The sequence below is a fragment of the Charadrius vociferus genome, unplaced genomic scaffold (assembly GCF_000708025.1).
Source record: "Charadrius vociferus isolate BGI_N301 unplaced genomic scaffold, ASM70802v2 scaffold416, whole genome shotgun sequence".
Lineage (NCBI taxonomy): Eukaryota > Metazoa > Chordata > Aves > Charadriiformes > Charadriidae > Charadrius > Charadrius vociferus.
Window position 1 is genome coordinate 61,732 of NW_009648644.1, and position 16,336 is coordinate 78,067.

The following is a 16,336-nucleotide window of genomic DNA, read 5'->3' on the forward strand; positions in this document are numbered from 1 at the left end:
TCTATACGGTGTTATGGTAATAATCCGGTATTTCATTCTGACAATCTGGAATAAAAATTCAGGACGAGGCAAGAGCTTAAAATCAGCGTTAACAAGTAAGCGATAAAAAGGCATGAAACGAGATGCCAAATGAATCCCTTGGTCTTGTTGCCAGTCTCCTGTTGTACTGCAGTGACTTGAACCAGCGCCAAAATGCTTGACTCTCGTTTCAAGGCTCGCCTTTTCGATAATGAAAGGACTATTTATGTATGCTGGAAAAGAACTGACTGCAATCCACTCCAGTGCGCGACCTACTTAAAAATTAAATCGCGAGCGCGCAAGGAACAGGAAGAAAATTATTATTTAAAAGAATTTAAAAAAAGGCTGTGGGATAGTGCCGTTGCTGAGCGAAGGTGTGGGCTGGTTTCTGGTTTCAGGGTTAGGTTAAACGCAGTGAGACGTGAGCGGGGGGGTACGGCAGAGCAAGAAGCGACAGTGCCTCCCCGCGCATTTCGGGGTTTGTTTCCAGAGCGGCGCCATTTCTGTTTTAAAAATTCACCCTTGGAGCAAAGGAGCACATTTGTATGACACGTTGTATCTGATGTCTTCGTAAAGGAGACCCAGAGTTGGAACTGCCCTTCACGTGAACCGGTATAATTTGAGTCACTCTATTTGCCTTGGTAACCCTAACTACTAGAGCTATGAAGGGGAAAAAAACCAGCCCGGTATCTGGTTTTAACTGTTTGCCCTACTCCTTTAGCTTGGATAATCTCCAGTTTGGCTCAGAGAACCTTTGAGATTTCAGCTTGACTCTTTTCTGTTCTGATGCTGCTTGCCCAGCATAGCTTTCTTGCCATACAGCATATGTTCGGTGGATGTTTGCAACACGCAAGCTACCGAACCGTCGCTGCGTTTTTACTGGGAGCACCTGCTATCCATCAGCCAGTAATCCAGTTTCTGACAGCAGGCAGAAAGTAGATAAATCCTTATTTGCTGCAGAAGTGCTTTTGCCAAATAGCGCAGCTGAATTCTTTTTTTTATATATAGCAGAGTCCATTCATCTTTATGTAGTGCTGCGTTGTACTTTCTGAGGATCCAGTTCTCCTTGTGGAACTGGAGTGAGTAAGCCTGCTTACCTCGAAAGGGCTGTTTCTTCTCTAAGTCAAGCAGAGTTTACGTTTTAACCGTAATAATTGGGGGGTGAGGTAAAGAGAGAGGAAGTTGGGACATGTTACTAATCCTTATGAAGAATCCCATCATCCTGAAAAAATAAAATTACCTTTTTTTGAGTAAGTAATCTTATCTAAGCAGATGCCACGTTGCCTACAAGCAACCTGTGGGGCTTTGCGATTAGGCAAAATTAAGAACTGAAAGCTTATGGCAATGATCTGCCATAAAGCAGTGGAAATAAATAAAGCAAATGCAAAAGCAGTGAAAAAAAATCTGTTTTTCTGGGCTCTGCCACATAGACGAAATGGTGTTCGAACTATTGTATTCGCTGTTATACTGAAACGACAATTCTTACTTTTAGAGTTGTGTATAACTTCATTTCTGAGCTGCCTCCGGCTATTTGGTGGTGTTGGGGGCTGTTTATTTCTCTCCATGGATTGTTTCCCGTCCTTTTCTCAATGTACTTGTCCTCAGCATCATTAGCCAGACTGATGTTGTCTCCGTTACCAATTTCTTAGGGAAAAGTTTCCTTTGCAAATGCGAACTCGTGTTTGTGCCTCTGGGCAGTGAGGGGGATGCAGACCTGATCCTGGTCCTGCACATGAGCCCTCAAAACTGGGATCCTCTTTCAGCACCCGCTCCCGAATCCCACTCCTCTGGAACTCGGATCGATCTTCTTTTGGCTTCAAATGGGGAGAGAGAAAGCACCGATAAAGAGATGCCGAGAAAGAACGCTTCATTTCACCGGCAATTCTGAGTAGTTAAGACTCCCCGTGAGCGCGATGTCTCAGCCAGAGTTAAGATACCCACGAAAGGGAAATTTTGAAGACATCTGTGACTTTACAAAGCTTGTGATGCATTTCTCTGTTTGAACAAACCTCCTGGCAAAGGGGACTGAGATGTCCCTGGGGTCACTCGTCTCTAGTCCCCGCTGGCAGAGCAAGGGTGGCCGAGCTCTCTGCAGGCCGGCTCAGACAATTCCCTTATGGACCACGTCTGCTAATTATACCCTGCTTAGGCACATCTCAGGTTTAAAAGGCTCTTAGCAAATTCCCCCGTTGGAATAACTGTTACTTTCCTTAGTAGAATTCATTAATTTTTCATTACGTTTTTCTTAAACTTAAAGACGTCTTTACGTGTCCCATGTAATAAAGTAATAGGGCAATAAGTAATGGGCTCAGCGTCACTTAAACCAATTAAACTACGCTTTGCTTTGCTGTCCTAATTTTTAAAAGCATGTCAATCAGGTGTCTTATACCTCCAGACAATCCGTAATGAATGGAACGATCCTGCAGAATTCGGAAGACAGCAGAGACGTTGATCCAGAGATTCCCAGCAAAGGCTTTTAAAAAAGCAAGAACCTGAAGTTCAGCGGTGATTTCCCTTGAAATCCCGTCGTTGCCGGTTCGCAGACTCTCCTCCCTCCAACCTGATGGGTTTTATATCTCCCCGTAAAGAGTAGCTTGCATGGAAGTGTCACCAGTGGTGTCCTCTGGTCCTCAGCCAGCCCCACCGCCTGCCCCACTGCCAACCACGTGCCGCAGCTCCAGATGTATTTATATATTTAGATTATAATACTGGAGCTGATGTCTAACGCCGGCCCTCAGGCGATATTAGTATCGAAACGAATTTTTGGATCTTGCCCAGAGAATAGATGAGCGCAGCGCTTTTCCTTGGCTTTGATTGACCCGATGCTAAAAGGAGGTATCTCCTCTAATATTTTCTCTTTTCAGTGTATCTCTGTAGTGACGTTCTAATTAGCTGTTAAACTCTATCGTATGGTTCATAAAAAAGACATACAGAGATCATCATTCGGTTGTGGGGGATTCTTCAGTATATCTCTGTAGTGGCGTTCTAATTAGCTGTTAAACTGTTAAACTCTAGAGATCATCATTCGGTTGTGGGGGATTTTGCCACGAGGATATGAATAAATATTTAAAAGGCTGCGCTCCCGGGTTTGGGTCATGGCATCAGCCTAACCCAGAGCTAAAATATGCCATTTTTCTCCCTCCCCCGCCCCCCCTTTTTTTTTTCCCTTGAGCCCAGTAAATCTGAACCCTTCACATTAAGCCCTTCCCGTTGATATTTTATAGGAGCTCTCACCTTTTCATCACTGTGTTGTGATCGAGCACTGAAGGGTCCTAATACTTATTCTGCAGGCGTGAGAATCGCTCCGTGGTGTTTCCAGTCCTCACTGCGACCGCTCTTGCTTCTCTTCGCAAATCATATACGCGGAGGCGTAGAAGTGATTTGACTTAGTCCCCTTTCAGGTTAAATAGAAAATGTTTGATGGAGTGGTGAGCTTATTGTGTTACAGATCTGACATAAATTCCGCAAATGGACAGGATTGGTACTCTTTTTTTTTTACCCTGGCAAATGAAAACTCCTTTTAGTTCTTGATGATCAGCTGCACTTTAAATGAACCTGAATTAGGAGGTCATTTTTCTTCTGCAGAAGCAAGTGAAAAATACCGCCTGGGAGGTGGTGGTTTTTATATTGTGGCACCGTTCTAAAACTTCAGCCTTTTCAGGCTCCTGTATTTTTGGGGGGAGTTTGTAAAAACGCTGCATTTTTTTCTATTGCTACTCCACTGAAAAAAAAAAGTGTAGTTGGAAATCCAAACTGTCGTCTTCTCGGTCTTCCTGGAATCACTCAGCGATACCCCAGAGCTAAAAACTACTTTGTTGTATGGCAAAGTTGAGGTTGATTTTCCTTCCTCCTGCTGAGCTGTAGGTGATGCCCCAGACTGGCACTGGGAAAAGCGCAGGGGAAGAAGGGTTGCGCAGCAGAGGAACTGCTCTAGATTTATTTCTTTGCCTCTTTGGAAAAAAAAAAAAATTAAAATCTCATCTTTTCGGTGTTTAGGGAGTCAAAGTGAAGAGTGAGGTGAAGAAACCTGGCGGTAAGCATCCCCGTGTAAAAAGCATCCGCTGGATATTGCCTGGACACGAGTAGAAATCCTTCCCACATCCAGGCTGACCCACACGCTGTTTTCATTACCAAAAGGGATAAGAAAGCCCGATAAGAAAATGAGCTCCCTGAGGTCTTTTTTGTGCTGCTTTTTTTTTTTTTCTATAGCTATTTTAAGAAAAGAACCAGAAAAACAAGAGAAGAGTGAAGGTTTGTAAAGTCAGTGTTAAAACCAGGAGCTAACAGTCAAATAGATAAGGGAAATCAAGAGGAAAAAAAGGTATATTGATATTAAGCAGTGAATCCTGGGCCATAATAATCTCAAATAGGAAGGGGTTGGCACCTCCGGATATGCTGAAATTATAGTGATCCTTAGAAGAGTGAATCTAGAAAGAATAACGCGGGAATTTTCAGTCGTGCTGAAAACAGACTGCTCCTCCCAGGAGCATTGGCAAAACCCGTTACACAAAGCGTCTTCGATATTGGATCTCAGGTGGAGGGTTTAGAGATGGACATCCCAAGAATAAAACTTTTGGCCGCAAATTAGCTAAATTTTGGAGACGTGAACTTAGAACGCATTGGTGCTAGATTTACGCTTTCAATTGCTCTCCGTTTTTTAGAGTGTTTAATCCCCTCTCATGCAAAGTGGGGAGTTAATTTGTGAGCGCATTTATTCTGAACAATCAATTAGCTCGAATTAATTAGCTATACAACCAAATTCTGGGTACTTTTTTTTTTCCTGGAAGTTTACAATTCACAATAAAAAAAATCCCAGTGCCAATATAAAACACAAATGACAACCTCCTGCTTCTAATTCAAACTCAGTCGTTGAATTTGAAGGCAACTAAGAACTCTTACCTTAATAGGGTATAAAAATCTTTCTGGCGTAGGGTGTTTTTTTTCTAGTTTTAATGATGAGTGTAAATGAGATTATGGACTTCTCTTTATCATAGTCTACAGTAAGCGAGGTTTATAAATTCGCTGAAAACATGGGAGTGATTCATTCTTGAACCTTTTATTCTGAAACCCTGGCCTTTTGCACTAGTAGCTCCCAGATTCAAATGAAAATTATTCTTTTATTTCATAAGCTTTTCCCTGCCACTCCCCCTTCAATTCTGAAATGTGTTTGTTTTGGTTTTTTTCTTCCACGTTTCTTTTTATGAAAACAAGCTTTCTCCGTTCAACCAGGAGATGTATTGACACCAAAGTGTCAGGAAAGGTTCAGTCCTGTCTATTAGGGAGACCTGGCCCCAGTCCAGTAAAGTTTAATTAGCATGCAGATAACTTGAGACACCATAGTCGTCGCATTAAAATCGACGGGACTACTGGAAGGTGTAAAGTGAAGTGTGGATTTAGGTGCTTGTCTGGATAAATGAACTGATTCCCCTTTGCCATAAGTTATCTACTTCAATACAAGGCAGCAGTCAAATCGTTAAAAAAAATATTTGTCTGGATATTTATACGGTAAATCCATGAAAAGATTTAATGTTGGGCCATTCTGTCTTCCCATGTTCCTTTTTCCACCACCTATACAATTTCTCCGTATTCATTTGGGACTGTGTTTGTTATCACCAAACAGTCGCAGCCAACGAGTCGCTTTTACCCTAACGCTTATTTATCCCGTATAGTATTTCCAGCAAATAGATAAAAAACATGAAGAGCAGCTGAGAAGGCATAGAACAAATCTCTCCCGGGTTTCTGTGTATTTGAGCAGTTTGTGTCAGTTTTATCATGCAGCGTCCGTTCCAAACTCACTGTTTCTATGCCTGTTTTGAACCCGGAGCGCCTCAAAACGTGTGTAGTTCATCGGTGCTGTTTCAAAAGGCTCCCCAACGCGCAGTCTCGGAATTAGCTTGGTACCGTATTCTGGAGAGGGATTAAATGACCTCTTTCTCTTTTGTGTTTTGTTTCTCTTTCTACTCTATTTCTCCTACTATCAAATATTTCTAAATTAATCTTTGCCTCTTTCTAGAATAGTTTCCCTCACAGAATGAGGCAAGCCTCCGTTGATTCTCACCTCAAAAGTCATTTTTAGAAACTCGGTTTCACCGTGAAAAAATATTTTTTCCCACCTGTAATGTAAACCAGCTGAGTATTCAACTAACATTTTTCATATTGTTACATATTCTCTTCCCCTGGGAGACACCATCTCACTTAAACAGGAACATCCCGCCACGGAGATACAACTGAGCTCACTTCTATGTGTTATTCTCATCTTCATGTTTCAACTTTTAAGCCATTTAAACTGACACTGTTTTTACGGGTAGAAATGTCAAATAACCCGTAAGTGGCATTTGATCCTTGTGTGATTTTTCTGTTGTACTTTTATGAGAAAATTACCTCTTCATAGTGCAAGATAAGCACTGTACCCCACCAGCTTTGATTACTTAATAGAGAAAACATCTGGCTTTGCGTTGCTATTCTGCCCGTGAGTTCAGGCTGCCAATCTCCTTACTGTCAGAAGCACCTGGGACAGACGAAATTCCTTAAATAATTTTAATTTTCCAGACTGATGGCTTTCGGTTTTGTGAGTTATGACATATCTCCGTGGGAGCATCCTCGCAGATTCCTCCGTGCCTGCAGAGCTGCGTTACCAGAAGCAGCTCTAGGTGATGACGCAGAGAGTTTTTGTCTTTTGTCCTCTTGGTTAGAAAAAAAGCTGTGGAAAAGGTGTGAGAAGCAAGGCCAGGAAAGATTATCCTCATTTAGTTACAAGTCTGACATTACCTTCAGGTTTCTGCAGCTTATTTTGACTTGAATAGTCTCATTATGGAGGATTCATCTCGGTACTCTTCATCCTCCAAGAATCCTCTCAGTTCGTAGGAAAACAAAGGCTTGTTTGCACCCTGGTAGACAGCTTAATTTTCAGCTGCCTCCTCAGACCAGGTGATCTTCAACTGAAGATCTCCAGCTTCACGTCTTTGGTGTATGCCCTGTCTTTTGGGCTGTTGGATATAAGAATATACCTGTATGCCCAGTTAGCAAATTTTCTATTTAAGCTTCCAAATGGGTTTCAGGAGATGCGTCTATAAATACCTTGCCCAATCCAAAATATTTTTTGCTTTGTTGAAAGTCTTAAACCAACAACAAAACCATCAGCTTTGGATTAATCGAATATTGAACAGAGCATTTTGTCCGACTCTGGAATCAATAGACCTGCGGGTTAACAACTGGAACCAGTAGCCCATATACAACACAACGCCTCTTACTGCAAATTCCTCTTTTCACAGTTTCTCCAGTGTCCTGGCTGCTGTCACACTTCGTGTTTGGTGATGGCTGCACATGTTTATGGAGAGTAGAATATAAAGAAGATAAACCACTTTAAAAAAAAAAAATGCTAGATGTCCTGTCTATAACCGTGGTGGCTCCGTGATGTTTTAGCCTAGAAATGTCCTCCCTGAGCCCCGGTGTTGGTGGTCTCTGTGAAGAACACCTCAGCATTGTGGGTTTGAGCCACATCTTGCTGAGGTTAATGGAAAGACTCTCTGAGTTTTGCATTACCACTGAGTGAAACCAAATTACCACAGTCTTTCTGAGAAGCGCAGGATTCGCAGGCAAAGCTGATTCCGTCGCATTTTCTCTTCCATACTCAGATTATCGTGTAGACTCTTCCTCTTTGTCACTGGCCGTCGGCAAACCCCTCTCAACGCTTTGTACAGTTCATTTTTTCCTACGTGCAAGTCCTCAGGCTTGTACAGAGCTTTCCAGATAGGATCTTCCCAACGCTTCGCAAAACAGCGTTGCTATTCACCTCACTTCTGCCAAAAATTGCTTCCCTCATACGTCTGAAGATGGTAGTTGACTTCTCTGAGGCACATACCCACTTGTAGGCTTGAAATCAGAAACATCCAGGCTGTCCTCTTCCCTCTTTTCCTTCTGTTAGACCCAGCAGAATTTATGAAAAAACTTCCTGTTCCTTCTTCTCGGAGATCTGACTCATTCCTGGCTAATTTTAGACTTTTGATGAATAGGTGTCTGCTCCATGCCAGTCACATAAGCTCACTGTGCAGCCAAAGGCGAGAGAGAGGATCTTCTGAAAGACAATTCATCTGTCGAACCATAGAATCATAGAATCGCTAAGGTTGGGAGGGACCTTTAAGATCATCAAGTCCAACCATCAACCTACCCTGACAAAACCACCTCTAAACCATGTCCCTAAGCACCACATCTACCCTTTTTTTAAACACCTCCAGGGATGGCAAATCCACCACCTCCCTGGGCAGCCTATTCCAATGTCTAATAACCCTTTCAGCCTATTCCAATGTCTAATAACCCTTTTAGTGAAAAAATGTTTCCGAACGTCCAATCTAAACCTCCCCTCACATAACTTGAATCCTTTTCCAACCTCTCTGCAGACTTTGGAAGGTACTTCTTTCCGCAGGTGATTGAGGGAGATGAAAGAACCAGCAGAGATTCATCCCCCCCTTTTAAACAGCTGAAGCGATGTGATGTTCAGCTGGAGGGATGTGATACAGGGTCTAACCTCCTTGCTCTGAAAGTCCGAAAGTTGGCATGAGCAGCAGATAGGCAGAAAGGTCCCTGCAGTTCTCTTCGTGTTACTCCAGCTCCAGCTGTATTTCCAAGGTTTTGCTACTAATAGACTTCATAGTCACACACCTCTTGTACGTATCAAAATGTTAAGAATCGGTCCTCAATCCAGATCATAGAATCACAGAATCCTAGAATCCCAGGTTGGAAGGGACCTCAGGGATCATCTGGTCCAACCTTTCTCGGCAAAAGCACGGTCTAGACAAGATGGCCCAGATCTTGAGGAACTCCACTGGTAGCCACCTTCTATTCCAGTGTTCTCCATTGAGCATGACTTCTTGCTGTCTCTCCATGAGTTAGCTCCTTTCAATTTTTGCATTCATCTCCATTTTCTCCACTTGAGCTCTTTCTTTCCATTATCACTCTTTTGCATCATCACCCAGCATGCCTGTAACACATGAATCACACCAGAATTTTTGCTATTCAAGTGTGACGCAGACCCCAAATCCATTGAGTATGAACACAGCATTTTTTGACACTTTCTGAGTTTCCAGCTCACGGTGGTCCCTGCAGGTAGGGACTGGCCTTTGGAAACCCTACAACATGACCAGCAGAAACCCTGAGTCCTCTCCCTGCAATGAGTTGTTCCCACCTGGCTGAGTGCATCATCTCATGTCCCATTCGAGATATCTCAAAAGACAATAGTGCCAAGTAGCTCTCCCCAAGTATTGCTGTCAGGAGGATGGATGCTCTGTTGGTTTTACTTGGTGTCCAACGTGATGACGTGTAGCCTGATGTGCGCAAATGCGGATGGAGTTAGAAAACCGCTTCTTTTTGGCTTCTTGTGGGATCACGCTGACGTGCAGCGCTCCTGAAAAAACGAGGATGATACCGCAGTGAGCCCAGGGGGGGCCTTGGTAGCTGAGATTTGCACCTGGTAGCCATATATTACCCAATTAATGATCCAGGGAAGCGTTTAATAACCCTACTGAGAAAATGAAACTTTTAAACAGTTAATCCATGCTAGGGCCACGCAGAGTTCCGCACCTGACCGGTGTTGTCATCTTCTGCCTCTTGCGGCCTCAGAGCCAAGGTCTCCTCTTTTTTACTTGTGAGACTGCCGCTGAGTTGCAGAACGTTGAGAACCAAAGTGATTTTATTTTAATTAGCTACTCATTTGCATAAATTGGTTTACTTAGCATGGCAAACTTCTGCATCAAGAATTCTCTTCGAGAGCGCCGGTTGGTCTTTTTAACGGCCTTTGGGGGAAGAGGGCTCAAATCTTGTACTAATTAGGTATTACGGACATTGCCGTGGAGAGCGGTCACTGCTGTCAAACTTGCAGCAGAACTTGAGATCCGTAAGGAAGAGTTTCTCAGCTCCGTGTTGGTTATCAGCGTTACGATTTGCCTGTTGCTTTCTCGAGCTAAAGGGCAAAAAGACGCACAAACGGAACTTGCTAATCATCCTTATGGCTTCTCATTAACAATATCCAGGAGGGAACATCTGTCTTTGTGCAGAAGAGTGGGTCTTTAAGTCCAATTACGACAATTAATGAGTTACATAGGAGAAACATGATTTTTACCCCGGGATTTAGAGGATTACAATAGCAACTTGCTCTGCATTTCGCATCAACTCCTCACCAACACATCAAATATTTACTTCCATGAAAATCAAACAAGATGCAACCTGTGCCGAGCGTCGGTGTGTGCGTATCCCCCCCTCCCCACCGTACTTCTTTGGACAGAAGCTTTTTTTTTATTAAGAAATGGAAGGGAAAATGACATTACCTTTCTTAAAAAACTGATTTGAATGTGCAGCGCTTAAAAGATTGAATCTTTGGGGATGGCTGTATCTTCTCCCCTTACTGTGAGATACCGGGAAGCTTGAAGGCCCAGTTATTAAAGAAGTCTTTTAGCTATTAAAACTGGAGGTGGAAGAGTGAGCGTATCTTGGTGGCGATCTTTTTTTAAGCTTGTCTTGAGCTTTCGCACGTTCACAGCTTCAGCTAAACGGGCGTTATCTGCGATTCTCAGCCTCACGGAAAGGCGGGCGGTGAGTCTCTCCCTCCCTGCCCCTGTCTGGCAGCTCTTTACTGGAACTTTTAATGAACAGGCTGTTGGCAACCGGCTTTCGGGAGGGATTTTGTTCTCTCTTCTGCTCCTTAAACTAATTAAAAATGTAAACACAATTCTTTGGAATACCGGAAAATTAGTCTGCAGCTCTCGTCGCAGCTGCCTGCCTCCCTCCGCAGGAGGGACGCCAGTGCCGCTCCGGGCTCGGGAGCATCACTTTCATGGGATGTTCCTGAGCTGTAAGAAAAGAGAGGTAATCAGGTGGGAATCTAGCGATGAAGAAAACTAATAGGCATTTTGACTTAAGGTTCATAAAAAGACGGTTTGGTTTTGCGTGGAAACCGGGTGGGTTTCTGATCCGAGATGTGGATTTTGGAGGCAGCCCGTGTGCGTCCCATGTGGATGGAGACAACTCCCACGCTCCTGGTCCCTACGTCTCAGCTCCAGAGCCACCGGCATCCTCATACAAACCTGGCCCGTGGCTCGCCCTTGGAACACCCCTTCCTTTATGCACATTTTATGGCTGGAGTGTCTCAAGACCTATTTTTCTCTTTGTGGGGCCAATTCTGATGCGATGGCCAAGGGTCTACTCATCTTAGTGAGGGGTGATCAGCTACTGAAGTGATGGCTGTTGCTATTATTATTATGGTACACATTTTCTTAATAGACAAAAGGCAGGGGACTTGCTGAAGGTCATAGTGGAGGAAATATGAGGAAAAAAGCGCGCTATTTGTCTATGATTCATCTTCTTGATTTCAACGGGAGTCGAATGGGCAGAAGAAAAATTGCCCCCAAGTCCCATGGGGGATGGAAACCTGCCCTGTGAGGCTCCAAAGTGTGCCAGAGGGGATCTGCCGTGACCTGGTGGGGAGGTTGGGGAGATCTGATGGTTTCTGGTAGGTGATGCCCCATGCCAAGCACGCATCAGCTAAAGATCTGCGTGTTTAAAGATCTGACCATGAAACTCGCCTTAGGGTACAAGTAGACATCAAAGTGGTTTAACGTCGATAGAGGGAAAGTGGGAAGAATAAATTCTGGGGACCTCGATGGCTGAAAGAAGTGCCAAAGCCGCTCAAGTGGGATGAGTTTGGCTTGACGCAGGTCGTGGAGATGTTTCAGCCGCGGCTTCAGGGGGGAGCAGGATTGCGCTGGCAGACAGCAAGCTTGAAACCACCCTCCCTGGTTTTGGCCTTGAATCTGTGATGTGCGAGCTCCGTGATCTCAGCGGGGCTTTGTATGGCAACTTTCATTTTAAAACTATCCCAGCGTACTGAAAATCAACATCTTTCAACTGACAGCCCTCACGTCTCCAGCAGAGTCTTGCCCAGAGCCAGGCACCATGTGCTGAGTGGAGGCAGATTGTCCCGGACAAAGGTTTTTAGTCTTTGATGTTTTGAAGCATTAAAAGAGACAAAGAATTCTTAACTGCCTCTAGAAGAGAGCTGAGACACCTCAGCTGATGCATCTTTAAAGCACTGCGGCTGATACCTCTTTTGCCACGCAGCTTCATGGGGTGGGCAGGAGGAGTTGCTTAAAAAGAGGAATCCCTTTCTGCCAAAAAAAAATAATCAAAATCTATTTTGATTTTTTTTTTTTCCTCCTTCCAAACTGGGATAAAAAGTCAGAGAGAACCTTTTCTTTTGGAGAAAGTTGAAATAGAATTTGTGTTTTGACTTTTTCGGTGACCCGCCTGGAGGGCTCCTGGCAGCTGGAGGGAATTAGGAACAAAACTAGAGGAGAACCATGAGAATGAACTGCCATTCCCCCAACCTGGCCACTGCTCTCTGCCCTTGGGTCTCATTTTCACCTTTAAACACAACATCAAACTGACAGTTCCCTGCCAGGCAGGGGCCACGGAGCCCAGATTTCCGTTATCTTCCTGGAATACCTGATTTGGAAGTGGTTTTCCCGGGAAAATTTACATTTCCGGGTGAAAACTTTTGGTTTTGCAAACCATGCTTCATCAAAAAGTAATGGTGACAGAAAATTGCAAACCTGCTGCGACTGCGAGCGCTCTTTCGGGAGCGGAGCCCGTGAAATAGAATTGAGTTGAGTTTTTTTGAAAGCGTTTGTGTTGGCTCCGATGCTCCTCCAGGAAGATGCAGTGTCTCTCTGGGAAGGGGACTGTGTGTTTACAACTGAAAACACCACCCACTATGGTAAAACCAGCTGCGTTTTGTCTAGAATCCCCAAATTTCACTGCAATCCTCGTTTTCCTCCCTACAGGTCCTCAATATGACTTTTATTTCTTTTTCCAGGGTCTAACCTCCCCAAGGCTCAGGTTAAAACAGCGTCCCTTGGCTTGGCGGGGAAAGCCAGGTCACCTCTGCTGCCTGTCTCCGTCCCCACGGCCCCAGAGGTCGCAGAAGAGGGTCACAAGCAGACGGAGGACTCCGCCAACGTAAGACCCCTCTTTCCGAGCGCACCTTCTCGCGAGCCCCCTCCCCATCCCCTTCTATTCTCGAATCCCCAATCTGCACCTTAATTTTTAGATAACGATCTGTCTCTCCTCACCCGAGGTATTACGCCGCAGCTGATGGCTATTAGAAAGGCAGTAAAAAGTTCTGGCAGACGGTAAAACTTCGCTGTTGACTTTAATGGACTTTGGCGTGCGTGATACAGGGGAGAAGCGAGTGCTTCATTTCTCTGTTAATATTATCCACGGGACAACTCGCACAGCCTCTCCTGAGCACCCGGAGATAGTGGGAGAAGAGGAAGAGGGAGTGAGAAGCACGATAAGGGGGAAAAATAATTTTGGCCGGAAAAATGAGTATATAGTAATACCAGATAATGGCAAGAAAAATAACATTGAAGAAGTAGATAAGTGAAAGGGAAAAGGTGGTGAAATTAGAATAATCTTTTCACTCCTATTAAGATCCTCTTAGAGAAAGGTCTCAGGTGATCCAGAAGATGAAACAGTGCAAAAGAAAAGGAATAAGGAGAAAAAAGAAATACATTAAATGCATGTTGTGTATCACCTCTTTTCGTCTGCTTGCACATGAGAATTTTTTGCTAGGTGGGGACTTGTCCGACATCTTGTGAGTGAATCCTTTTGCCTTTTTCACCCGGCTAAAGGGTTCGATTCCTACTTGTCGTTATCAGCGGCTTAAAAATACACTTCTGCATATAGTCCTAGAAGGATTCCCACATTTTGCTGGGAAAAGGGGACGCAGGATGATGTAAGACACGTGGACTCTCCTACTGGAAGGGGAATGGGAATCAGAATTCCCTCTGTGGTGAAATCGCTGGCATAAGGAGTAATTTAACACAAGACGTTTGATAACAACACAAAGTGTGATTTTGACTCTCAGTACCATATTTTATCACAGCAGCACCATTTAGCTCCCAGGAGAGACACTGCTCCGGCTCTGCAAGTGTGAGGGCAGTTACTGGCAATACCAGTGCAGGCAACAAGCTCATCGGGTGGTTGGAATTTGGGGAGAAAGGCTAAAATTTGAGGATTTTTTTTTTCTAAGCTTGACTCCGTGGCTGCTCTTTTAAGCTGCCCGTTCCATCCCGCCTCGGGGACTGCAGGGCTTATACAGCGCTCTCAGATCTTTTACTTTGTAAAACCCACATAAATAGCTAATGTTTGAGCTCCCCCTCAGTTCCTGAAAGCAAAAGGTCCCTCCTCTTGCTCTTGCCTTGGTAATTTTGGAGGTCATGGTTCCCAACAATAAGTGCAGTGGTGGTAATTTTAGGTTTTGCTGCAGATTCTCTCGCTTGACCATACCTCAAAGGATTACTTTCTTCCAGCCCAGTTGGGTGCCTCTGAAAACTGTTCCCAGTCACAGAATCATTGAATGGTTAGACCTGGAAAGGACCTTAAAGATCATTAAATTCCAACCCCCTGCCATGGGCAGGGACACCTCCCACCAGCCCAGGTTGCTCCAAGCCCCGTCCAACCTGGCCTTGAACACCTCCAGGGATGGGGCAGCCACAGCTTCTCGAGGCAACCTGCCCCCATTTCTTTGTGATATCTAACCCAAATCTCCCCTCTTTCAGTTTAAAACCGTTCCCCCTCATCCCATGGCTCCCCTCCCTGATCCAGAGTCCCTCCCCAGCTCTCCTGGAGCCCCTTTAGGCACTGGAAGGGGCTCTGAGGTCTCCCCGTAGCCTTCTCTTCTCCAGGCTGAGCCCCCCCAACTCTCCCAGCCTGTCCTCCCAGCAGAGGGGCTCCAGCCCTCGCAGCATCTTCATGGCCAGTCTTCTGGCCCCACTAAAGACAACAGTGGAAATTCCCAACCACCAGCAAGGGCTGAGAAGTTCAGTGAATTGCTGAACGACCTGCGGCAGCCTGCCCTAGGAGAGGGCATGTTTAGATGAGCGTTTGATGTCTTTGTTGGATGCTAAAAAGTGTTTTCACGGTCCCCCCAAGCATGGACACCTCCAACATAAGGGAGGGAGCTGGGGAAATGGGGACTTGGGGAAGGGTCTTTAACATTTAATATTGTTCCAGCATGGTCACCCCTGGTTTTTATCTCATGTGTTCGGCCTGGAGAGGCTTTGCTATGCAGCCTGTATGCGTGAACCCATCCTTAAATGCTCCAGGTCCCTAAGGGCTGCACGTGGAAGGTGTCCCAGTGGGAGACCGTGAGAGGTTCCTGCCACGGGCCACGTCCAGGGCTCCGTGCGAGGAGTTTGGTTCCTGTCCTGCTGCCCGCTGATCTCTGTGTTTGCTCACTTGCAGGTTTATGAGCAGGACGATCTGAGTGAACAGATGGCCAGTTTGGAGGGGCTAATGAAGCAACTCAATGCTATCACAGGCTCAGCCTTCTAACAGCTCTTGATGAAGCGATAATTATCCCGGAGCATTGCAGCATACCAGGATTTCACACCTACCACCCACATACACCACCCCATAAAATCATCTTGTTCTCCCGTACCACTCCTTCAGTGCAAGGAATATTCCTGCAAAGTCCTAAAAGGAATGATAAAATGAGGAAAAAGGGAAAGAATAATGTTGGAAATGTTATCAAACTGTAGATCTGGCATCTAAAGTGATGGAAGCGTGGCAAGGCGAACAACGTCATCATGGCGGAGTCATCGCTGATGCCACCAGATTGCTCGTTTTGATCTACTAGTCTTCGTAGAGCTCAAGTTGTCATGACTAACTCATGTTTTACTCCGTAGAGGTTTGTAGCTCTTTGTATAGATCTAGTCTTACCTCATGCAAGTATGTTTTTTAAACATAGACCATGACGTTAATGGGACAGTGTTGTAGGTCACTCGTTTGGGTTTTTTTTTTTTTTTTTAAAAAAAATACATAATTACTGACTACAAAAACACCCACAGCAAATAATCACACCACCGCACCAAAAATTTGGAAGTTTTCCCACCAACAGCACAAAACGACAGGACAAATTACTCCTTTCTTTTGTCGTCTCCCTTGCTTGTCTTGCGCGAGCAGTGGGGATGAGCGAGTTGCTGTAGAAATCAGCTGTTCCTGGAAATCCTCCCATAGTTAATGTTTTATGTGCGGCAAACAGAGAAACAGGAATGTAAAATAAAAAAAATATTTAAAAAAAAGGAAAAGAAAGAAAAAAGGAGAAGAAAGAAAAAAAAGGAGAAGAAAGAAAGGAAAAGAAAGAAAAAAGGAAAAGAAAGAAAAGAAAAAAGAAAAAGGAAGAGAAAGAAAAAAGTAAAATAAAAGAAAGAAAAAAAAGAAAAGTAAGAAAAATAGGAAAAGAAAGAAAAGAAAGGAAAAGAGAGGA

The 16,336-nt window shown here is 44.5% G+C and overlaps 1 protein-coding gene across 1 annotated transcript in view; it reads left to right on the forward strand.

Moving 5' to 3' along the window:
• Positions 1-15,402, forward strand: part of LOC104287668 (netrin receptor DCC-like) — a 69,189-nt gene extending 53,787 nt beyond the window's left edge. Inside the window, exons 13-14 of the mRNA XM_009886394.1 lie at positions 12,881-13,023; positions 15,313-15,402. Of these exons, the coding sequence (XP_009884696.1) occupies positions 12,881-13,023; positions 15,313-15,402 (233 nt within the window). The remainder of the gene's footprint in view (positions 1-12,880; positions 13,024-15,312) is intronic.
• Positions 15,403-16,336: the final 934 nt, after the last annotated feature.